This window comes from Cervus canadensis, chromosome 27 (genome assembly GCF_019320065.1).
Source record: "Cervus canadensis isolate Bull #8, Minnesota chromosome 27, ASM1932006v1, whole genome shotgun sequence".
Classification (NCBI taxonomy): domain Eukaryota; kingdom Metazoa; phylum Chordata; class Mammalia; order Artiodactyla; family Cervidae; genus Cervus; species Cervus canadensis.
Window position 1 is genome coordinate 38426997 of NC_057412.1, and position 26040 is coordinate 38453036.

The window sequence follows — 26040 nt, forward strand, 5'->3', positions numbered from 1 at the left end:
GCTGGAATCAAGATTGCCAGGAGAAATATCAGTAACCTCAGATATGTAGATAACACCACCTTTATGGCAGAAAGTGAAGAGGAACTAAAAAGCCTCTTGATGAAAGTGAAAGAGGAGAGTGAAAAAGTTGGCTTAAAGCTTAACATTCAGAAAACTAAGGTCATGGCATCTGGTCCCATCACCTCATGGGAAATAGATGGGGAGACAGTGGAAACAGTGTCAGACTTTATTTTTGGGGGCTCCCAAATCACTGCAGATGGTGACTGCAGCCATGAAATTAAAAGATGCTTACTCCTTGGAAGGAAAGCTTTGACCAACCTAGAAAGCATATTAAAAAGCAGAGACATTACTTTGCCAACAAAGGTCCGTCTGGTCAAGGCTATGGTTTTTCCAGTGGTCATGTATGGATGTGAGAGTTGGGCTGTGAAGAAAGCTGAGCACCGAAGAATTGATGCTTTTGAAGTGTGGTGTTGGAGAAGACTCTTGAGAGTCCCTTGGACTGCAAGGAGATCCAGCCAGTCTATCCTAAAGGAGATCAGTCTCCTGGGTGTTCATTGGAAGGACTGATGCTGAAGCTGAAACTCCAGTACTTTGGCCACCTCATGCGAAGAGTTGACTCATTGGAAAAGACCCTGATGCTGGGAGGGATTGGGGGCAGGAGGAGAAGGGGACGACAGAGGATGAGAAGGCTGGATGGCATCACTGAGTCAATGGACATGGGTTTGGGTAGACTCCGGGAGTTTGTGATGGACAGGGAGGCCTGGCATGCTGCGATTCATGGGGTCACAAAGAGTTGGACCCAACTGAGCGACTGAACGGAACTGAACTGACGCTACTTTATGATGTTCAGGAGGTTAGGTGAATTAAATGTATTTCAACTCATGATGGGTTTACTGGGAGGTACCCCATTGTCAGCTGAAGAAGACCTGTATTGCAAAGATAGAAATGGCTGCTGGGAAAAGAAGGATGATGTTATTGGTCAAATGGGAGGCTTGTTTGGACTCAGGACTAGCCTCATGTGCTTTGCAGACAGCAGATGCTCAATAAATGCTCATGACTTGTCTACACAGAATACCGCACCTGTGCTGCTATAGAAAGCAAATCCACTGGATGCACTGAATTCCTCAATGAAAAACTGAGACAGGGAAATATGCTCATCGGTGTTTAGGGACTTGTTTCCGTGTTTCCAGTACAGCATTAGATCCTCCTCATTGTAGGCATCTAAGACAAGAAAATAACATCCCTGCAATTAGAATGAGCTCCTGTAAGTTCCACGAGGTCCATGATGGTGTTTTATAAAGTTCTGTATCCCCAGGGTCTGGTCCAATGTCATGGTTCTGAAATATATCTTTGCCAAAAGACTGATAATACCCATATCATAAAAAAAAAACCTCCCCAAATTAGGCCCTGATTACTGACAGAGTGTGGTTGGGTTTTCTCGTGCCCACATGATGCTTTAAAAACTCTCCAAACAGCTGCTCCCCTATCTGTGTGCGTTGTGATGTCACAGCACCGCCTCTCACTCACAGGCCTGATGCCAAGGCTTTCGGCCTTAAACTGGTTTTGTGACCCTCTTGGATGAAACTGCAAAGTGAGCTGGGCTTGTAGAAAATTTTCTTGTAAGATCAAATAGTGTGATAGAGAGTTTCCAATGGGTTTGGGGAGAATTGTCTCTGTAGGAGACATCCACTGAGATTCCCAGCACTTTACCTGCATCATGAAAAATTGCAGTCAGTTTTTAATAAGTCATGTCAAAAATAGCTGGGGGCGGGGCGTGTGGATCTAAGTAATTGACAGGGCTCTGGCTTGAATACCCTTTGACAGGGCTTTGACTGGGTGACCTATATCTAGAGCTGGGTTTTTCTGGGGAAAAGAGGTATGTTTAATGGAAGGTTGGGATTCATATGAGAGCATAAATGCAGAGTTTTCTAAATTTGCCACTCTATGTTAATAACATTAGCAAGAATACACCTTTTTAGGGAGCTGTTCCTTTAAAATCATTGTGGAAACTGCAGAATATGTAGTTACCAAAGCATTTTTTTTCTTGACTCTTTTATCTTCTCATCTGTGAGACAATTTGCCATCATTATTCTTACCAAAAAGACCAACCAACTGATAAGCTATTTTTGATAAACATATTTAACTTATATCAAAATGTTCACATGTTAAGAGTCTGTTTATTTACTGCAAGTATGTGATGATGTGTTCAGACCACAGGTACTCACTCCTTTGGGAGTTTACACTTACAGCTTTCCAGTTCAAGGGAACAATTTTGAGTGTCAAGAGGAAACCTGCTGAAATCCATAAAGCACATTGCTGAAACAGTTATCCTATAGGAAGAATAAGAAAAAGAAAACTGCAGGTCATTTCACCACATGGTCAAATAAGTAATGTAGCTTAAAGCTATCTGACACTCTGCCTGTTTTGTGCACCTTTGAAGAATAATGCCAAACAGGTGTTACCATCTTCTATCCAAGTAACCCATAAGGAAGCAAACCCAGGAAGGTGGGTGATTGCTTAAGACCCAGAGTTAATGAGTGAATTCCTGCTGTAAGAATTGCTTCTGATCTCACCATTTCCTGGTCCGCTTCCTCTATATTTTCTGGCTTGGATGTCTTCAGAAAAACACACTTCAAAGCGAGAAGACTTTAAATAGACTTAAATATTTTCTGCTTTTTGGAAGATTCACACTTAAATAGTTTCCAGTAATAAAGAGCTGGAATGGTGGTAATAAAAACCTATGAGTAAAGGTTTCCTTCACAAAGCAAGTTTACCTGAGAAAATTATCTTTGCAGGAGTGAGGGGAAAGCCTGCAGCATTTTCAGTTATAGATCTAAGTGCACAATGCATAATTCAGGTGCTATTAAGTCAAAGGGCTTACATACTGATGAGGGCTGTTCTTCACATTTTATATCCTCCTAGCTTTTCCTGGCTTCAGGCAGAGGCTGCTGAACTGTGGTACCCACAAAAGCAGGTCAGAGGTTCATAAAAGGCCCCTGAGCAGGTCTGCAAAAAACAACGGCAACAGCTGCTCCTACCCATGGCACCCCTCAGTCAATCAGAGGGGGAAAATCATTTTATCTGCTGTGCGTTGAATTCTTCTGTCAATAGTCATGCAGGAAAATGCCAAGCCAGGGAGGGGAATGGATAAACTTGCGACACAAAACATACTCATTTTGGCATCTTCCTGGTACTTTAGAAAAGGACTTCTGAAGTCTTTCAGTCTCCTTCCTTCAGAGTACACATAAATAAATTAACAGCCAAGGAGACTAGGTAGACAGTGTTAAGGAAAAAATTATTCATGACACTTGCTTAAAAAATGGTAAGGTAGACTCTATTTAGGAGAGCTACTATAATTTTTTTTTTTAATCGGGAGGAGAGATTGGGATCAACTCCAAACACAACAACTGGGAATTTATAGCAAAGGAGAAAGGAGGCCAGGAGGAGGGGAGTGCAAGTCAGTGGATGGAAAATTACTAAGAGGCAGCATAAGGGGTTGGGGGAACCTGGCTAAATGGACCTAACAGAATTCTGGCTGAAGGAGGCCAGGGCAGTCAGATGTCAGCTAGGGGCTGGAGAGGTGGATGAGGAACCTTATCAGATATGGAGGGTGATCAGATATTGAGGATGGGGGACTCTGGCTAAACTGACTATGCAGAGACAGAAACAGAAGCTCAAAATCAGGGCCAAAGTGAGAAGACAGTTCAGAGGACACAGTAGAATTTGGTCAAGGAGAGACTCTTTGTCGGTAGATGGTGTCAGAACCAAGCCTGAAACCAGGTGACCTGGCTCTGGGCTTGGACTGGCTCTGCTGTCAGCTGGAGTAGCTATGCAGACAACAATTCTGAGTCCTGTGTTCAGAGATCTCCAGACCAACCTCAGGTTCAACGTTTCCGTAGAAGGACTTATAGAACTCATCAAAGCTGTTATACTAACAGCTAATCATTTGTTGCAATGAAAGGATACCAGTTAAAGTCAGCAATGAAATTAAGATGCACAGGGCGGGTTCCAGGAAAAATCAGGAACAAGTTTCCAGTTGTCCTGTTCTAGTGGGCAGGGCTATGTGGACAGTGCTTGCTTCTCCTAGCGATGACATATGACCACATGCATGCAGTATTGCCAATCAGGGAAGCTACGTGAGCCGAGGGGTTCAAAGCATTAACTGAGGGTTGGTCACATAGTCATGGCTGAGCTTGGTCTGTAGCCCCTCCAGAGGTCAAGTTGATACCACGTGGCTCAAGGTCTCTGGGTAAACAAAGACACACTTATCAGGCAGGATATTACAAGGGCTTGTAGGTTATTTCCCAGGAGCCAGGCAAGAGCCAAATCCTTCTTTGGAATGTGCAGGGTAAGGACAATTCACCGAGCCACTTCTCCAGTGGATATCCCCTCATCAAAAAAATTAATTTAAAACAGTTGATTTCTTGGCCAGATGCTGCTGTTCAGTTGCTGATTCCTACTAAGGCTTGATTCCAGTCCTTGTTAGAATCCTAGGTTACCTCTGATGTAAAAGTTCTTATGAAAAGTGGTACTTTCCTCTCATTTCATTTTTTAAAAAACACTGATAGCTTTTTATAAAATGTCCGGTAACAGAATCTTTGTACTAGAGCGAGGAAGGTGTTTTTAATGAATAAAAAGAACATATTTTCATTGTAAACAATTACCATAAACTTGGCGGTTTGAAACAACAGAAATTTATTCGCTCACAGTTCTGGAGGCCTGAAGTCTGAAATGAGTATCACTGGACTGAAACCAAGGTGTCAGAAGGACCCTGCCTCCTCCTGAATTTCTAGGGTGAGATTCATTCTTTGCTTCTCACAGCTCCCGGAAGTCGCCAGCATTCCTGGGCTGGTGGTTGCGTCACTCCAGTCCGTCTTCACCATCACACTGCTTCCTGCTCTTCCACATGCGTCAAATCCTCCCTCTGCCTTTCTCTTACAAGGACACTGATGATTGCATTTAGTCCCACCCAGATAACCCAGAATGATTTCCTTGTCTCAAGACCTTTTATTTAATCACGTCTGTGTAGTTTTCCCCCACCCCCCAATAAAGTAACCTTCCTAGGTTCCAGAGATTAGGACACGGATATTGTCTGGAGAGCTAACTTCTTTTTCAGTTTACTACTGAATCTTTCTGGGATTTCTAAGACATTTTAAAAAATGAATTTCTTGTATTTACCAAACATTTTTAAGGTTACCTATGGTAAGTCAGTAAGCACTGGACTCCTTAGGCTAAAAAAAAATATTATAGTAAAGAGGGATATTATAGCATACTGCTGCTGCTGCTAAGTCGCTTCAGTCGTGTCTGACTCTGTGCGACCCCATAGACAGCAGCCCACCAGGCTCCCCTGTCCCTGGGATTCTCCAGGCAAGAACACTGGAATGGGTTGCCATTTCCTTCTCCAATGCAGGAAAGTGAAAAAAGTGAAGTCGCTGAGTCGTGTCTGCCTGTGTCTGCCTCTTCCCGACCTCATGGACTGCAGCCCACCAGGCTCCTCTGTCCATGGGATTTTCCAGGAAAGAGTACTGGAGTGGGGTGCCATTGCCTTCTCTGATTATAGCATAGTGTCTGAACAAATATTTTATTTATTTTTTTGATATCCAACAGAATACAGAACTCTTATTTATCATTTGGATAGGTCCATTAGCACAGATCAAATATTTTACATTAAAATTTTGTTTTTCATTTTCAACAATTTTTAAATGAAGAAATTAGGTGTAACGTGCATGATGACTATATCCTCATGTGAAGAGTGAAGGACATACTTAACAAAATTATTTAGTTAATCCAAGATTCCAAGGCTGCTTGGTGGGGTGCAGGGTGGGGTGGCATTGGTGAGGAGGAAAAGCAGTTATGGGTACTTATAAAAAACTGTGGGTTAGACTCTTAAGGATATCCATCATTCAGCTCCATTTTGTCCAACCTGATTTCCTATCATTCTTCAATATATGCTCAGAGTGGGTACAGTTAGATTAGGAAGTCATTCTTTAAAACCCCGAAGTTAGGGGCTTCCGTGGTGCCCCAGTGGTTAAGCATCCGCCTTGCAATGCAAGGGACACTGGCCGATCCCTGGTGCAGGAAGAGTCCACATGTCTTGGAGCAACTAAGCCTGTGTGCCACAACTACTGAGCCCACGCGCTGGAACTTCTGACTCCCACGTGCCCACAGCCGGCGCTCTGCAGCAAGAGAAGCCGCCGCAATGAGAAGCCTGCATACCACGCTGAAAAGTAGTCCTGCTCTCCACAACTAGAGAAAGCCCGCATGCAGTATCGAAGACCCACCGCAGCCAACGGGTAAATAAATAAATCTTTAAAAGAATAAACAAAATGCTAATTACTAAAAGTCATTAAAGGAACAAAACCTGGGAGTTAGAATCAGGGAAAAAGTCACATCTTCTGCTTGTGTCTGAAGCTCCAGCATCACTAAACACGGCAATACTGGGAGTTCAGCCTGCAGTGGGTCCCCCGAGTGCTGGTGTAGATGGGGTGGTGCAAGGGAGCCCTAGGCAGGAGACAGCCCTCCTCACCTGACACTGAAGAGGACGTTTCCATCGGGGTGGACACGCAGCATGATGTTCTCCACAGTCGTGTCATGGATGAAGGATCTCTTAGAATGGACAAAGAAGATATCAGGCACCCAAATCTTTTCGATTAATCTATGATCAAAAGTCATACTTTTGTTGGTCTTGCTGGGAAAGGCGAGCCTTTCATCTTTCCAGTAATGTCTGAGATAAAAAGTCATTGTAAAGTCCTAGGCAGGGAGAAAAAGAGACAAGTCAAGGCCCGCAGAAATATGATTCAGGATGACCAGTCAGTACTACCAGTCTCCACTGGTTTCCGTAGGTGTTAACGACCTGTGCCTGAATGGCTTATATTATATCTTCAGGTAGATTCAGAATGAAGCTACTGAGCTTCCGTCACAGAGCCTCTCCCCACCTGGACTCTGGTGAATGCTGCGTTTCTGAAAACCATCAAGTATTCAAGTTGCTGAGGGGAAACAGGTTATAAGTGGGACACATTTCTACCTGAGCACTCTGGTGAATCACCTAAGATGATCTCAGAAGAGAGGGGCCTGAAACTTTATGGTCTGGTATTTTATTTTGATTTTTTTCTGGTATTTTAGTTTGCTTTTTCTCTCACTGTAAATAAATATTCACTTTTATGATTGATTTTATACCCATATATTTCTATTGCTTTTGTTAAAGCAGTCCTCCCCAAGTTGAATAAACTACAGTCCTATAAGAACCTGAACACAACATTTATTGGAGTTTTTAAGCATTTTAATGGAAAGCATGTTGTCAGAGGGGCTTCCCAGGTGACTCAGTGATAAAAAATCCTCCTGCAATGCAGGAGACGTGGGTCAATCCCTGGATTGATAAGATCCCCTGGAGAAGGGAATGGTACCCCACTCCAGTGTTCGTGCCTGGAGAATCCCATGGACGGAGGAGCCTGGTGGGCTACAGTCCCTGGGGTTGCAAAAGAGTCAGACACAACTGCGCCACTAAACAACTGCAATGTTGACAGAGGTCCTGAGAAAGAGCTGGTGATCTTCAGCTCGAGACACAGAACAAATACCAGGAAATGGTGGCACTGGAATTGTAGTGTGCCAAAAATCACTTGTGCATTTGTTAATACGGCACATCCCCCAGAAGCTAGTTCTCAGAGATTCTGATCCAGTATGACTCAGGATTTTAAATTGTTTATATGCATTCCAGTTGTAAGGAGGCAAGGATGAGGGGGGAAAGCTAGATTAACATTATTTTAGCAGAAAAAAATTTGCTTAATCAATTATTTGAGTCTTGTTTGGCTCTCAGGTATGAGTATTTTGTTTGAATAGAAATTCTCCTATCTTCACCTAAGTTACAGGATGTAGGCAATGACAATGTGTTGTTTCACTTTTCCCAACTGCTTACTTCTTACTATCATTTATTTGCCAACAACACTCAAATTCTTCTTGAAATAACACGTATAATAGAACTTCAACATTTATTACGCGAGTGAAGGACAAATCTCAGCAAACCACAAACAAGTCATCAAGTAATGATGAGCTCATTTGTTTTTCTTAGGATCAGAATAGAGGTGCATTGTTATTATTGCTCTGGGTTAATCTGGGAGCATAAGCCACGTGTAATTTTGAATTAGGGTAAGAGTGAATAAATACAATGGTTCATTCATTACCATAACACCGCTCCACAGGGAATCCTGTGGGTTACTGCATGGATTGCTTTAATAGGCATCTGTTTGTGTTTAGATGCTCAGTCTGATCTGAAGGGCGCCGGGCAAATGCTGAGCCTGTGAAGTCAAATGGCAGACACCGGTACATGTCGGTGAGACACCAGCATCACGGCTGCTTGGCGCTATCACGGGAAGCAGGCTGAACCGCCGCTGGGGGGAGAGCAGGACAAAGCGAAAGAGGTTGAAAGTGACTTCAGGGTGAAATAAGGGAGGGTGGGAAAATGACAAATGAGAACAAAAGAAGCCAACACCGGGGATCACTTGATCATTTTTTTCAGATTGGGCATGGAGAATGCAGATCAGTTTTTTGCTGATACGGAGTACCAAGGTTCAAGTCACATGGCTAAGTATATCCTGTCCTTCGGGACACTGGAAAGCCAATGGAAGAAAAGGAGACGAGAAAGAAAGGAATGAGAATTATAATCCGGGGCAGAGACAACAGTTAGAAAAGAATAAAGCAACTTCAGCTTTATTAAGCAGAGCAGGAGAAATAAATAACATGCATAATTAAGATGATTTATTAAAACGTCAGTGATTTTGACACTACTGAAAATCTATCCTTTCAGAAAAAAGCATCTCAGGGAGAAACTTACCATGTCAACCTCTGAAATGCTGTCAATACTTTCAACCTGGATATCTATACCCACTGGCACTGGAGACCCTTCAGAAAGAAGAATGAGAATATAGTGAGGAATCAGGCTTATTTTTGGAATCATTTAAAGCGGAGAGAGATCAATGCTGCAAATGAATTATTTTCCAAGTTTTAATGATAAATTTCTCAATTATCTATTGATATATTATTACATATTCAGGGAGCAGACTAGCACAAAGTTCATGATTTTGGCAAATGTGGAAGCCTTTCCCCTCTTGCCGAAAAATCAGTCTCTTCCACGTGGGCAGGCTAGAGGTATACACTGAGAATGGTGCTGCCCAGGACGGCTGCACATTCAGAAATGTCCCCTCCCAGATAAACAGAAGCCGTAACTTGCATTTGGGGTGAAGCAAACATCCTTAGAAATGTGAATGCTGAGAGTATTCTGGAAATCAGAACGGGAGCAACTTCAGACAGGCAAGTTCTAGATTTGTGTGCAGTTGGGTCTCACAGAATCAGGCTCACATGGCCAGAGAACAATCTGAGACCAAGACGATTCCTTGTTACACTCTACAGAGGGTTTCCTCTGTTCCTGTGTGAGGGGATGCTGATGCTAATAACTTCATTATTTAGTACTGTGTATGAGTATTTATGTGTGTGTGCTCAGTCGTGTCCAACTCTTTGCAACTCCATGGACTGTAGCCTGCCAGGCTCCTCTGTCCATAGGATTTTCCAGGCCAGAAATACTGGAGTGGGTTGCCATTTCCTCCTCCAGTGGATCTTCCTGACCCAGGGATCAAACCCTGGGTTTGATCTCATGTCTCCTGTGTCTCCTGCACTGGCAGTGAATTCTTTACCACTAGCACAACCTGGAAAGCCCTGATGTATATAGATGTTCAAATAATTTGTATATTTATACATAGACTCTTTATGTGTTTTCTTTCCACGGTGACCAATTCTCAAACTTTATAGCCCTTAATTAAAAAATGCTTTCAACTATTGTTGGAAAAAAACCAGAAATCTTGCCTAGATGGATCCTAAGTGGTTATTTCAGACAAGATTTTGGTATTTAGAAGGGACAGGCCAGAAAGACTTCATTCCTCATTGTCTGGATATGCTACATGTGACATATATGTGCATATAATTTAATAAAGCACCAAATTATTGTGTTTTAAATGTACTGTGTGTGTGTACGCTTAGTCACTCAGTCATGTCTGACTCTTTGGGAACCCATGGGACTGTAGCCTGCCAGGCTCCTCTGTCCATGGGATTATCCAGACAAGAATACTGGAGTGGGTAGCCACTCCCTTCTCCAGGGGATCTTCCCAACCCAAGGATTGAACTGGGGTCTCCTGCATTGCAGATGGATTCTCTCACCATCTGAGCCACCAGGGAACCCTAATATAATACATTATAAAACAAGACACGCTTCACCAGTCCCTGCGCACCATCTATGCCTAGCCCCCTGCCCCCCGCCATTAATTGGCTGATATTTATCTACATTAATTGGCTTCACTTTATCTACACAGATTTGCTCTTTTATAAATCTAAACCCTTGATATCATTCCTTACTTACAAGGATTTCAACTAGCCAGGCACTGGGCCTGTCACTAGAATATATTTCTGTTTCAGAAATACCTTACTTGCATCTCAACTGCTAACTACTTCCTGCCATATTGGACCAATTACTTCCAATAGTATTAATAATGACAATTCTATTAAAATATTGTTTAGTGATAATTATGATTAAGCATTAACTTGGGAACAGCTCAGTATTATTCCTTTATCAGGTTTAGCTCTGATGCTTTTGTTTTGTTTTGCCTTTTTTCTTTAATTGACGAGTCTGTGCGTAGTCAGTCGCTTCAGTCATGTCCAACTCCTTGCATCCTTGTGGACTGTAGCCCTCCAGGCTCCTCTGTCCATGGAATTCTCCAGGCAGGAATACTGGAGTGGGTTGCCATGTCGTCTTTCAGGGGATCTTCCCAACCCAGGGATCGAACCCACATCTCCCTCGTTGCAGATGAATTCTTTACTGCTGAGTCACGGGGGAAGCCCTGTTTAGCTGGTAGAGCTATCAAAATATACACTTCATGCAAAGATCTCATCCCTGGCCCTGTCTGGCCTTTCAGGACGAGTAACTCCTCCCACTAACTCCAATACTCCAAAGGACTGAAGGGATGGGAGAGGCCTTGGAAAGGGAACAGAACATCCTGGAGAAAATTCTGGCATGAGTCCTGACCAGAGCTTGAATCCAGCTCCACGACTCACATGAGAACTAGGGTCAGTAAAATCTCTAAGCTTAGGGCCCTCAACTATCAGATGCAGTAGCAGTCTCACCAAGGAGGCTTATTTAAAGACTAGAAATAATACAGTTGATAAACTTAGTGGATACTCAATAAATAGCATAGAATATATGTTATTGTTACTGTAATTCAGCAGATTTACAGAGGATGACATGGTTGGATGGCATCACTACTCGATGGACATGAGTTTGAGTAAGCTCTGGGAGTTGGTGATGGACAGGGAAGCCTGGTGTGCTGCAGTCCATGGGGTTGCAAAGAGTTGGACACGACTGAGCGACTGAACTGAACTGAATTCAGCAAAAATGTGAATTTATTCCTCAGACTACAGACCACAGTTCCCAGTCTTACATTCAAACATTGAGACAATCAGTGCATTCTTCACTAAAGAATGATCCAGTGCTTCTCATACAGTGTTTATTTTATGACAAAGTGTGAGCACAACTTGGATTCAGGATGTTTATGCCTTGTAAGTAGGACCCGGTTACTGATGAGTATCTCTGCAAGCCAGGCCCGTCTTCTAACACCACCATACAAGGACATTCGTGCCCCCACTGGACAAGCACTGGGCCCTCAGGGTTGTTTGAAAGCTGGGCTGACAGCGGGGTAATGACATGGCTTGTCCATTAGGAATGGGTTCCTAAATACGTCTTAGATTTCTTCTTTCCTCCCTCCCACTTATTCTATTTTTTGTCAGGATGAGCTCTTTCACCTCAAAGGAAAGTGTTTGTCCTCAGATGCTATCTGACCTCATTTTTGTCTCCTCTGCATTTGATGCCCAAGTGCATCTTCTTCTGGGTCCAGGACTTTAAACTCTGCTCTGACATCCTGAGGACAGAGTGCAGGGTGAGGGCGAGTAAAGGCAAGATGCAAAATCATAGAATTTGGGAGCTTCTTAAAAGCTCCAAAGATCATTCTTTTTTGCAAAATAAGCGCTGAGTCCCAGAGAGAAGGTGGTAATAAAGCAAACAGATTAAAAACTATGAAATTTGTAGCCATATAACCCTGAGTTTAACCTTCTGTAATCCTTAACTCCTCTAAGCCTCAATTTGCTCATCTGTAAAATAGGGGACATACATATATGGTCTGTGCCTAATGGGGTTGCTGTGAAACTAAATAAAAAAATGCATATCAAGTCCTTAGCCTAACCTAACATTAAATGTCTTAACCAACTTATTCAGTATACAGTAATGTCTGATACATAGAACATGAATAACACCAGTTTCATAAATGCTCTTATTAATCCTCTATATAAAGCATTTGGAATATAGTAAAAATTGAATAACTGTTAGGTATTACAATTAGGTGTTGATTTCCCAGGATCTCTAACTAGGTAGTACCACAGACATTTATACTGCCATATATATTATACTACATCATATTATACATATAAAAAGCATTAATCTTACTTTTATGCATGCTGGAATAAGGGGATCTAAATAAAAGTTATTCATCTTATTTGTGTAGTACATTTAAAGTACTTGGTATATTATCTCATGTTATCATTACAGCCACGTTGTTAGTTAGCTAGGTAGAACCAATTTAGCTCCATTTGACATATGAGGGAACTGATGCTCAGCAAAGTTGAAGAACTTGCCTGAAAGCTAGAGCTCGTTAATGCAGGAATACAGCCAGATCCCCCTGGCTGGCAACCCGGCCCTCCTATTTGACAAGCAAAGACTACACAAGTGGCTTTTACAACTTCAGCTTTTGTTTTAACTCAGTAGCCAGCATCTAGGTGCTGGATGGATTTCACTTTAAAGAAACAAAGAAATCATCATCCGTAAAGCTAAAACAACAACAACAAAAAGCCCTTAGTTATGGGAGATGTAAAGGGTAGGGAAAGCATAAATAAAGAAAATGAGCTGCAATTTATAACCCAAGTTAAACAAAAGGCTCCCTTAAATTTATATCCTCCTGTTTCCACATAATGAGTCAATTAATCTTCTAATGCTTTATAAAAGTAAGAAAGCACTGTGGTAGCAGCTGGTTTTAATGTTAAAGCTAATTAGGAAAACATTAAGGCAAGAGAAGTGCTGAAGTTACATTTAGCTCAAGAGGAAAGAAGAATGTGTGTGTGTTGTGTTATGGACAAGTATAAAGAAAGAGAAGATAAATTTAAGCCTGTCTTTTGTATTCTGCAGCCTGATTTCCCCAGGAAAGCAGGCTTGAGAGAACAGGGAATGGGTCACTGGTATAAAAAGCTGTTCTGACCAAGACAAGAGAAGGTGAAGGACTATATTTCACAGAGCTACCAGACTGACACTTCTGACTGAATTTATGGATTTTTTTCTGCCCGAACTGACTGAATACACAAGCCACTTGGATACCATTTAGCCCCAGTCCATGATTGTCAGAAAAATTTCTTAATCGTGGGATGATTTGCCACCTGCCACTAAGTAGCACATTTCTATTGCATTTTTAATGACCCCCACAAAGTAGCCTCAGGAAAAAAAATTGTTTTAAAAATTCTTAACACGTATCCCTAACAGATCAAGAGAAGTGGAAATTTAAGATCAATATTATGTTTTTCTGGGGGGTGGGGGTGATACAGAGGAAGGAGAAAGAAGGCATAAATGTTTTAAGATAAAAGCTTTGGGTCAGCTCTGGGTAATTTATGATGGTGCTTCTCAAATTGTAAAGTGTGGTCGAATCACCTGGGGATCTTGTTAAAATGCAGATTTTTATTCAGAAAGCCTGGGGTGGGGCCTGATCGTCCGCATGTCTAACTAATTCCCCAGTGACTCTGCCCCTGGTCCTTGGAGCACTTTGAGTTACAAAGTGTAGACTGCTTGTTTCAAGGTCCACATTCAAGGGCAGCAATTTTTCTCTTAATCTCTCTGGCTTTCAGTGGTCTAAAATAAACCCATAAAACCCTTTCCTCTAGGATAGGAATTCATTTAATTGACGAACCTAACCTAACAGGAATTAGGGCAGCTCTTTGAATTCGTATAGAAGGGAATACATCATTTTGGACTGCTAATCACTACTCCAGAGGCCAGTTCCAAGCTATTCCTGTGTGTCTAGAGCCCCCTAATGGTTCCAAGTACCCACAGCCGGTCAAGTTTAAATTAAAAAAAATAATTTTCCCAGGTAAATTGTGGGAGGGGAAAGATTTTAGAGACTCCTTAGAATCGTCGAGACCAAGGTCCAGAATACCTGCCTATCAGTTGCAGAGTATATTATCCAAACTTTGGGCAAATTTTGTTGGGGGAAATAAACGGTCTATTGGGAATGGCAGTTAAGAGTATTTACAAATCTGAGTAGTGATGTAAAAAAAAAGAAATGAAATGAAAAAATAGATCGACAGGTAGTAAAAAAATGTTGAGAAATGCTCCTGAAAAACAAAATATTATACTCACCACGAATTAATCTGATGCTAATAATGTAACTCAGTAGGTATCAAATGTGATTCTCAGACCAGCAGAATCAACATCACCAAGAAATATATAAGACATGAGAATTGGTGACCCCACTCAAATCTACTGAATCAAAACCTCTGTGGGTGAGGCCCAGTGATCTGGGTGCCAAGAAGCCCCCAGGGGACTCTGATGCCTGCTGAAACTTGCATCACCAACCTGGTGGCTTAGACCGTAAAGAATCTGCCTACAATGTGGGAGACCTGGGTTTGATCCCTGGGTTGAGTAGATCTCCTGGAGGAAGGCATGGCAACCCACTTGAGTATCCTTCCCTGGATGGACAGAGGTGCCTGGCAGGCCACCATGGGGTCGAAAAGAGTCAGACACGACTGAGCAATTAAGCACACACACACAACCTAATAAAATCAAAACCAGACCCTTAGAATTGCAACCCAATGGACTCCAGAAAATTAAAGAACAAAACCCAAACCATCCTTAACGTAAGAGTTACCTGATGTGCTTTTAAATTTTACTAGTAACCTGTGTGTTGTGCTTCCCTTTGTCATAACCACAATATGATGAGTATCGAGGTCTTCCCACCCACGCCAAGTACTTGAAGTGTTAATTATCAAAAAGTGGTACCTATTCTACTGCTGGGGGGTCCTGGTTCCTCACCCCCACCCTTACCTCTCTTACCTCCACGTCTCTAGCATGAAAAGTTATCAGTTCAGGAAACTGTGGGTGTGGGAGACCTTAGGTCAAGAGCAGGAGAGTCAGGATGGATTTAGCACTAAAGTGGAGAGTACAGCTTACCGGGGTGATTTTACCACACCCTCTGTATCTCTGAAAAGCTTGGTACCCCCAGGGATGCAACTATATGCACATGAAACAATCTGACAGGAGGAAAGGCTTTTTTCCAAGTAATATATCCTCCTACTGTGGTTTGCTCCTGTTCTCCTTACAAGTCATTGCATCTTGGTTCTACCACATTACTTTTTTCATGGCCTTGAGAACATTTCTTAATTTCTCTAAGCCCTAATTTCCACATTGTAATATTAGGGTCGTAACACCTACTTCATAGGGTCACTGCAAGCGTGGAATGAGACAGTGCATTAAAGGGCTTAGCACAGTGCCTGGCACTCCAACACTTCAATCAATTTACATTGCTAGGTGCAAGTAAAAGAAAACACCTCAGCAGAGGTGGTTCACAGGGAGCCATGGCATTTGGCAGACTAGTTCTTCAACAAAAGTCAGGCATTCCAGCTCATAAGCATGTTTCACAAGAGTTTATGAATACCATCATATAACTCAACGCTGCTGCTGCTGCTAAGTCGCTTCCGTGGTGTCTGACTCTGTGTGACCCCGTGGACGGCAGCCCACCAGGCTCCCCCGTCCCTGGGATTCTCCAGGCAAGAACACTGGAGTGGGTTGCCATTTCCTTCTCCAATGCATAAAAGTGAAAAGTGAAAGTGAAGTCGCTCAGTCGTGTCTGACTCTTAGCGACCCCATGGACTGCAGTCTACCAGGCTTCTCCGTCCATGGGATTTTCCAGGCAAGGGTACTGGAGTGGGGTGCCATTGCCTTCTCCGATATAACTCAATAGATTTTAATTAAAACAATATACTGCTGTATGGGCAAGATATATGCATTCACTATTTTTGAACACATATTATTTATCTACACACTTTTAATGATAATGTATATAGTAAACAATGGGTCATTTTGGTTAATTTAAACTGCATAAATTATCAATTGCTCTTATTCAAGAGAAGATCATTGTAAAAGGTTTTTGTTTCTTTTTCTTCGTTAAACTGATGGTCTTGTGTTTTGGTCTCAATGGCTTCAAATTTTCAACATAGTTTTGACAACATAATGGATTATAACACAGGAGTTTTGTAAAGATAGTGCTCACCTCCAAATCCAGGTCTCATTGCAAAGTCATGGTCCTCTATGTGGAGGATTTGCTTGTATTTCAGGGGCCACACCTTGGTATTGTCTTCTTTCCTCATTCTAGTTTCTTGTTTGCTGTACCTCCAAGGGAGAAAAATGCTTTTGAGACACATGTGCTTCTGGATATTTTGATTTAGTTTAGCTTTCTGTGCTCAACATGGTATGCTCCAAAATAGACACATAAAGCTCATTTTCTCAGTTCACATTACATAAAGACAAAGATCAACCAACATTTACTTTTGCTTTCACAAGGGTGGGGCAGGTAAGGTAAAGTACCTTGAATGACATACTTGAGTGTGGATGTGGTCCTGACAATGTGGTTTTTAGTAGGAAAACCTGGCCACTAGCACCTGGGTGGAGATGATCAACATTCAGACCCAGATCAACCAAACCAGAACCAGAGGAACAGGCCCTAGGAATCTGCATTCAACGTGGTACCTGAGTGATTCTTGGAGTCACAGAAGTTAAACTACCTCTTGCACTAAGATAATGTTAAGAAAAAGCAAAACAAAAGACCTGAAAATTGTAAACTGATGAAAACAGTGTTTCACAACATGTGCAAAAAGTATAGGTGCTGGTTGGGATTTGAGGAAGAATCCCTGTAGTAGATTCTGGAACTGAGGGAGGGCTATGGGCCTGGAGAGGAATCCCACGGGAAAATGGATGATCTGACCGTTGACTGGACCTAAGATTGGTCCAGTGGTGAAGCAGGCGCACTTCCTCGGGCAAAGGCAAAGTGGGTGGCCTTTCCCGTGTGCGTGGAGACCTGATCTGGGAGCGAAGCCCGTGGCTCCCTGGGGCTCTGAACTCAGGCAAGTTGCTGGGTCTCCCTGACTCGTTTCTGTGCTGTGACACATACTTCCCAGACGTGTTCTAAGTGTGGGGGCAGCACAGCCCCTCTGTAAGTGACATGCAGCTGACTTCTTGTCCCAGGTGCCCGAGACCTTGCTCCGTCCCTCTTCCAGAAGGACGCTCCTGGGCTCCCCTGGTGTCTCAGTGGTAAAGAGTCCACCTGCCAATGCAGGAGACACAGGTTCCATCCCCGGTCCCACATGCCGTGGAGCAGCGAAGCCCATGCATCACAACTATTGCACCTGCGCTCTAGAGCGTGGCAGCTGCAACAAGAGGAGCCCCCACAATGAGAAGCCTGCAGCTGGAGAGTAACCCCAGCTCGCTGCAGTTAGAGAGAGCCCACACAGCCATAAATACATAAATAAAATTATTTTTTTAAAAAGAACATTCCTGTCACCATCACTGTCATCGTAAGGAGCAGCAATAACACAAGATGCTGAGCGCTCTACTAGGCAAGTTCTAGTTCTCTTTCTTGATTGGCTTTTGCATTGATACATGTCATGTCTCCTTCAGGAAATACACATCAATTTTTAATATAATACTTGTGGACACAATTTCTTAACTCAATATTTTGATGGTGAGAATTTCACATCCTGAAGCAGCTGGTTTAAGAAATATGTCCAGGTTTATGGGCACTGGAGAGGACCCAGTATGATCTTTAAGTACAGAAGTTTCTGGCTAAAACCCTCAGAGATTTATGTATGCATTTTTGCCATTGATAGAAATAGGGAAGTTGGAGGAACAAATCTGATTTTGTGTAGAAGACAAATGCATTTGATTTTAAACACAAGTCATTTTATCCTATGAATAATTGACACAGAGAACTATTTCTTCCAAGGATCTCTTAACTAGAAAACCTCTTTCAAGGAGCTAGAATGATCCATTGATTGAAAAAGTAATAGCAGCTAGGTTTTATTAAATGCCTATTGGGTTCCAGGCCCCCACCACATATTTTGTAAGTACTATATTCTTTGGCATGAATCTCAATTACCAGGTTTGCTGGGCTCCATGCCCAGAGTTTCTGATTCCATAGTTTTAGGGTATGAGAATTTGCATTTATAACAATTTCTCAGGAGAACTACCGGTCTGGAAAATAATAGACGTTTTATAAAAGCTAGCTGGTTGTTATTATTTTAAGAAAAACTGGAATATTACCTTGGGTGGAAATTCACGGAAATTTGTGAACTTCTTTAGTAATATAACACAACGGCAATCTCTAGTACTCTTTTCAAAAGCATAGCCCTCCAGAGATTGGAAGGGATGAATCTTAATTAAGAATCCCCAGAATACCCATCTCAGAAATTCCATCCAGAGGAACATAAAAATTTTAAAATTAAAAATAGAACATAGAAAAGCAAAGAGAGAATGCCCCTCCCCCAAATATCACCCTGTCCCTGTCTGGGAGTTGTGTTATTTAAAGATATTCTGTATGTTGTATCTTTTGCATGTAGCTTCCCTAATGGAGGAAAAAAATCCTAATAAATTTCCAGAATCGTAATCCTCAAAAAAAAAAATAAATAAAGAATCCCCAGAACAATGAACATGCAGCCTGCTGCTATGAAAGGCAAGAGGCTTCCCAGGTGGCAGAGTGCTTATGAATCTGCTTGCCAAGCAGGAGACAGGGTTCGATCCCTGGGTGGGGAAGATCCCCTGGAGTAGGAAATGGCAACCCGCTCCAATATTCCTGACTGGGAAATCCCCCGGACAGAGGAGCCTGGTGGGCTACAGTCCATGGGGTCGCAGAGTTGGACATGACTGAATGGGCATGCAAGGCACTCCTGGCGGTACCTGAAAGCACACTCACCTCTTCTTACCTGAGGGTTCTACGTATGTGTAGTGAGATGTCCTATGTTTACTTACTTTTGACTTTATACACCATCTATTTCTCAAAAAGGTTTATGTGGCTTAGACACCCTCTGAAATAATTTTGAAAACCTCACACATATTTAAGCGGTCATCTTCAATTTTCTCATCATAAAATTTAAAATTAAATATTGATAATTTAAAATAAAATTTATATTCCTCCTTTAAATGTATCCAATGAACCTGGAATACTCAAAATATGCATTTTAAAATACATGAATAAGCTCCTCTTTAAAAACCAGAAAGAATTTGTCTCTCTGAGACAAATTTCTCTCAAAGGAATTTGTCTCATTCCTCGTTTTCTTGAAACTTGTCTTTCCATTTTATTTTCTTCATTGAATTTTATCACCTATCATACTTCTTTCCGAGAAGACATGTATATACACATTGAAATAAATTCTTTTGTAGCCTCTATGACTATTAAAAATGGAGCAAAACATAACTCATATAAATGTTGATAAATAATTATTAAAATTATGATTAAATTTTATCAGAGAAGTATTTCTTAATAAAGTGATGGTACATTTTCCCTATTTTGTGTATCTGTGTATGGATATTACTCATTGCACTTGTTATTTCTTGTCTTTTTTGATAAAGCCCTTCTAATAGATGTGAGGTTTTAATTTACATTTCCTTGATTCTATTTTTCACTTTTATAGATGAAAATATAGAAAAACTTTGTTCATGGACATGGAATTGGAAGAAATTTTCTTTCAGGACTATACCTTAAACAATTCCTTCTTACTTATTTTTCAAAATTCACATTGTGGCGTATCATCAAGAATTCTTTCTAATGATTTATAACCTAACAAGTTAAGTGGGTTCTTTCTCCAATATTGTTGAAAGCAAAAAAAAAAAAAAAAAAGAAAAACAGAAAAAAAGGAAAACACTCAGTTTGGAAAAGAATGTGTTATTTAAACTAAAGTCATCAGCTACCTTAACAACAACATCTGTAATGAATTTTTTTGTACTCAGGCGGGTTTTGTCCACCCATGTAACACACATGGTTAAGTTCAGAAAAAGGAAGAGGTGTGTGTGCTTTTATTTTGCCAAATGGGACAGAGCAATCATTAAGGGGAGGCTGCAGAGAAGACTGCAGGCAAATTTTCAGGAGGATCCATTTTAGGAAAGAGGTCAGAGGAAGTCAGAGATCCAGAAACAATTATTTTAAAACTTTTCATGCTCACATGTGCCTCTGAGAGCTTGCATGCAGCCTTAGGGGAGCATTATACTCTAGGAGCGTAAGTGCTCTATTTGAAGACCCCTGACTTGAAAAAAAAAGCATACAAGTAGAAAGGTTAATAAAATGAAGACAAATAGAACAGACAAAGGCAAGAGAAGCAAATGTGCTTAATAAGGGAGGTTAATTTATGATAGAGAACCAGATTTAGCTCAGAACTTTCTGGTCTGATTCCATATAAGAATCATTTGAAGCCCCTTTGTCTTTTGCCTTCTTCCCTTTCCTAAAAAAAAATGATTCTGCTTTTAGTAGTTACTGAAAGAAAACTTTTGTATTCAACTGGAAAATTTTGCATGAAAATCTGAATTCTTCTTTTGAAAACTCAGGAAATCTAGCGACACCGGGCTGAAGTTCTCTTCCAAGAAAAAAGTCTTAACCCGGCCAGCCTCTGCCCCCAGAGGAACATTGAGCCTATCATTGCCTCAGTTTCTGCCAGTCACTTCTGTCTTAACTCGCCTAGCAGTTTGAATTGGCAATCTCTAGGACACTCCTGGCTTCTACATTAGGGTCTCGATGTGCTAGTAAATGTCTAACAAGAGACTCCCCAGGAAAAAAAGCCCTGTTTGTAGTGTTTGCTGATTTCCATACTGTCATCCTAGCTGATTTCAAGCTATGGATATGACAGAGAAGTGTGTAGCCCATAGTATAGTACAATACAATATAATATAAGTTTTGTGTATGGTAGTATACTACAGTTTATACGATAATATAGTATTCTGTATTAGTGTAATACACAATACTACTTATACAGTGGTATACTATAAAATATAGTTGTATACCACATAGTATACAACTACATAGTATGCACCACAGTATACTATAAACTAGTATATAGTATAGTATATAGTATATATAGTGCTAGTATACCATATACAGTTACACGATACCATGTAGCATGTACTATACTACCCTGAGTGCAGGAGGAGGAGGGGATAACAGAGGATGAGATGGTTAGATGGCATCATCGACTCAGTGGACATGAATTTGAGCAAACTCCAGGAGACAGTGAAGGACAGGGAAGCCCGGTGTGCTGCAGTCCATGGGGTTGCAAAGAGCTGGACTTGACTCTTTGTCATTTAGTTGGACTGAACGACAACATAGCATAATATATTACAGTATAGTGTAGTATTTCTTCCAGACATAAGTAGATATAAATAGTGGAGAACAAAACACAATAGTAACATGTAGTAAAGTAGTTAGGAAGTGGTGAACTTTTAAGTATGTATTACTTTCATTAAAATAATTTGTTTAATTGTACGTTTATACAAGTTAATTTTTAATGAGTTTATTTTTAGCCGCCTTAAAATTTCACAACTGGCTCTTGCAAGCTGATTTGTACAGAAACTGGGCATTCTGCTGATTACTCTTAAGGCTGAGACAATATGTTCTTCTTAACTCCCAGCCCAAAACTGGTCATCACAGAAGGCACTCAATACAATTGCTGAGAGGATGAATAAATATTCAGTAAGTCTGGGTGCCTAAACCTCTTTGCATCAGTGGGGAGCCAGGTCTCTCCCCGAGGCCAAACAGGAACATTTTCCTGCGCCATATCTAATTTATTCACCAACTCCTCCTCTCCCCTACTTGGTTTTTAAGAAATAAAGGGATGAATCTTTGGATGAAAGATTTTTAAAGTATTTGGATTAAAAAGGGAGTCTTTGGGCAAAAAGTAAAATGATATTCTGAATGTAAATAGTTAATAGCCTATTTAAGGATAAAGGGCCTGACTGTAGGAAAAGTGGCTCAAAATAATGCACGTAAATGTGACCTAATGTGTACAAGTATACTTCCCAATTTTCAAAGAAAGATCAAGTCTTCTTTCCATGTTCATTCTATTAGTTCTCTTGCATTATGAGTTGGCACTAGTGACTCAATGGACGTGAGTTTGAGCAAGCTCCGGGAATTGGTGATGGACAGGGAAGCCTGGCATGCTGCAGTCCATGGGGTTGCAAAGAGTCAGACATGACTGATCGACTGAAATGAACTGAACTGAACTTATGACAGAGTGGATTATTAATTCATTACTTATTTAATTATTGATTATCAGATCATGCATGGGGTAAAGAACCTTACAGTGTTTATTCATATTCAGTCCAGTTCAGTCGCTCAGTCGTGTCCGACTCTTTGCGACCCCATGAATCGCAGCACACCAGGCCTCCCTGTCCATCACCAACTCCCGGAGTTTACTCAAACTCATGTCTATCGAGTTGGTGATGCCATCCCGCCATCTCATCCTCTGTCGTCCCCTTCTCCTCCTGCCCCCAATCCCTCCCAGCATCAGAGTCTTTTCCAATGAGTCAACTCTTCGCATGAGGTATACTAAGGTCTAAATTATCCTGGTTCCTTACTCTATAAACTATCTTACACAGTAATTTCAGTATTTTTGTCAAAAAGCCCTAAAATCTGCCTGAGAGGGTGCTGAGTGACTGCTCAGAAGCTGGCTGGCTGCGTTACTCTGTTCACTGGGGAAATGCAAGGCTTTCATCTTAAGTGGCTGCTTCTGAACCAGGGTGTATATTTTACGCCATCCCTAGAGTCCTAGAGGATTTTTCTTTGAAGAACAAAAGAGGTAGGTATAAATTTTAATGAATCCTATTGTGGCTTATGACTTAAGATATAGAGAAGTGAAAACAAACACTCTTGGCCCCATGGAGTAGAAAACCCAGGGTTCCTTCTTCATTTAACCAGAGTCTAAAAATGAGACACTTAACATAACAGAGAAATTCTCACACCACCACAGAGAAAAATGCTTTCTTCTTGTCCCTTAAATGACACCTAAAAAATACACATGGCAGATTTTTCTCCAGCAATTCTCCCACCAATAGTGGGCTGGTGAGACTGGTGAGTCCCTGTGACTATCTCCCTTCTTATCTACACATCCGCCAAACAAACTGGGCAAACCCCCTACGGTTTAAGTCACAGATGATATTTTAAGCAATCTCCATTTTGTTTCAAAATTAGATACAATATACTACTAAAACATACTAGATGTTATAAGCAGCCTGGAAAAAACACACAGCCTCACATTTCCTAAATATTGCTTGCCTAATTGCCTCGGGGAAGACAGAAAGTGTTTAAACAGGACAAGACTTCATAATCTGAGTGTGGGAGCCAAGTCTGGAAGGGAAGTATGGGAGATGGTTTTTGATTTCTCAGAGCAAAGCAGGATTCAGGACTCTAGTGACCGCTCCTCTCCACTCCTCCACAGTGCTTTTGTTTTTGGTCGTTAAACCTGAGGCTTCAGAAGGATTTATTACATTTTTATGTTCTCTTTCCTGATCTTACAGGGAGTGCTTCATAAATATCCAAAATGTGAGGGCAATCTGGCTGAAACATATGTCACCAAGGTTGGCTTCTACCGGGTCTTTTTGGGAATCTTGCACCTGGTGAAAAGGAAAGACTTCCCCTAGGACAGGAGGTCATTCATTGGTTATTAAAGTTACCTGGATAGTGAAACAGATCACCAGCCCAGGTGGGATGCATGAGACAAGTGCTCGGGCCTGGTGCACTGGGAAGACCCAGAGGAATCGGGTGGAGAGGGAGGTGGGAGGGGGGATCGGGATGGGGAATACATGTAACTCCATGGCTGATTCATGTCAATGTATGACAAAACCCACTGCAATGTTGTGAAGTAATTAGCCTCCAACTAATAAAAATAAATGAAAAATAAATAAAGTTACCTGGGTCGTACTAGGCGTTGCGCTGGGCTGCATGCACACTCAGCTGCTCACTTGTGTCTGATTCTTTGCGACCCCATGGACTGCAGCCCCCTGGCTCCTCCGTCCATGGGATTTCCCAGGCAAGAATACTGGAGTGGGTTGCCATTTCCTTCTCCAATTCATGAAAGTGAAAAGTGAAAGTGAAGTCGCTCAGTCGTGTCTGACTCTGAGCAACCCCATGGACTGCAGCCTACCAGGCTCTTCTGTCCATGGGATTCTCCAGGCAAGAGTACTGGAGTGGGGTGCCTTCTCTGAAAGACCACGGAGCCCCAGGCAAACCAGATGAGCTGGTCATTCTAGTAGAGCACTATGCCCCTTCACTAGCAGATCCAAACATATCCTGATTATTGATGATAGGATAATAATGACAATGTACTGATGCTCAGGATGATATTTCAAAGGCGATTTTCCAAATGGAAAACGAAACTTGAAAAACAACAACTAGCTTTGATGCCTTTCAGTACTGTCTCATCAATATACAGAACCATATACACTCTGCAAGTACTTGACATCAGAAATCGGTACTCAGACTAACCTCTACTCCAAAATTTTTGATGGAACGTTAAACTCAGGTCATTATTAATAATAAATGCATTGCTCATTGGAGAAATACAATCCCTGAGAGAAGACTCATACAAGAGCCCTTTAACTATTTTGAATAAAATTAAGCACGTAAATGCCAGCATGGGCCCTAGATTCTGTTCTTTCTATGATAACCAGAGGTGATATATTTTGATGAGTGAGCAGTCTCTCTAGAGACAATCACGGCCACACATGTGTGCTACCATTAAAGATATATTTCCCATAGGTCTGAGGTAGCTGGTGAGAGAAATTGGGACTATAATATGGATGTCTTACCGAGTCTGTTCCATTGAAGAGGAGCAACGTGGGTGGGGCGTCTTGATTTCAGCAACAACAGAAGCATTTGGCATCAGTGTGATCCAGATGCAGGTGAAGAAAACCAACTGGGAAGCCAGGATCATCTCTTCCAAAAGAAAGCAATGTGGACGGATACAACCAATGCTGTTATCAATACTGCTTCTTCACGTGTCCTTTTAAAAGTAATTAGAGTGCCAGGTAAAAAGGTATCAAGGAAGAAAGACAGACATTGCTTTCAGGGCTGTGTCTTTGTTTTAGTAGGTTAAGTGGATTGACATCATTTAGAGGCAAACATCTGTCCGGATCATCAGCCATTCAAGAAAAACAAAGCAGATTTTTTCATTTTCAGTTTCCATCCTCCAGTCCCTCTTTGCAGGGAAGGTTCTTAGTGGGATGCTTGATCCCGGACTCAATAAACTCTTAGTGGCAATCGTAGGCAGACAAAGAAGTGAGGTTAGGCTTTAAGTCCCCTTAATCCAACACAGTATCATTTGAATATATTTAACGACTCAGCAAAATAATATGCTTAATGAGAACAAAGATGATTAGTTTAATCCAGAAAGGAATCTTTCCCCCTCCAAACGTGTACAGATTGCCAGAGTACAAACAACATTCAATGATTCATTTGTCAAATAAATAATCATATTTTAAGATGATGGTTTATTCCATTGATATCAATCAAGTGGCTCAATGTAAGGTTTAAAATAAGAGAAGAAATTAGCCTTGGGCAGGGGGTAAGGAATTATGTTAAATGATGGCCACATAGGAGGCTAAAGACACTTTGCACATACTGAGAAGAAATAGTCCCTCTATAATGCAAAGTGCCAATGCAAGGGTATGATAGCGAAATTCAGTTTCGTCACCTGGAAAATAACAGGTGAGCAAGTCAGTGACAGCCGACTATTTACTAGGATTGAAGAGGAATGCTATTTCCTTCCCAGGAAATTCTTAAATTTCCTTAAATTAATTTGTCTCCTTGACACTGGCATAGCCTGTGTTATTGCTTGATTCTGTTTATTTTGACTTGTGTTTCCTCTTCTCTTAGCCCATGT

At 41.4% G+C, this 26040-nt stretch overlaps 1 protein-coding gene across 1 annotated transcript in view; it reads right to left on the minus strand.

Annotated features, from left to right (window-relative positions):
* Window positions 1-25092, minus strand: part of GABRR3 (gamma-aminobutyric acid type A receptor subunit rho3) — a 46311-nt gene extending 21219 nt beyond the window's left edge. Inside the window, exons 1-6 of the mRNA XM_043449026.1 lie at window positions 24968-25092; window positions 16398-16510; window positions 8828-8895; window positions 6527-6750; window positions 2248-2330; window positions 1081-1221 (exon numbers count right to left, since the gene is read on the minus strand). Of these exons, the coding sequence (XP_043304961.1) occupies window positions 1081-1221; window positions 2248-2330; window positions 6527-6750; window positions 8828-8895; window positions 16398-16510; window positions 24968-25092 (754 nt within the window). The remainder of the gene's footprint in view (window positions 1-1080; window positions 1222-2247; window positions 2331-6526; window positions 6751-8827; window positions 8896-16397; window positions 16511-24967) is intronic.
* Between the last annotated feature and the right edge of the window lie 948 nt (window positions 25093-26040).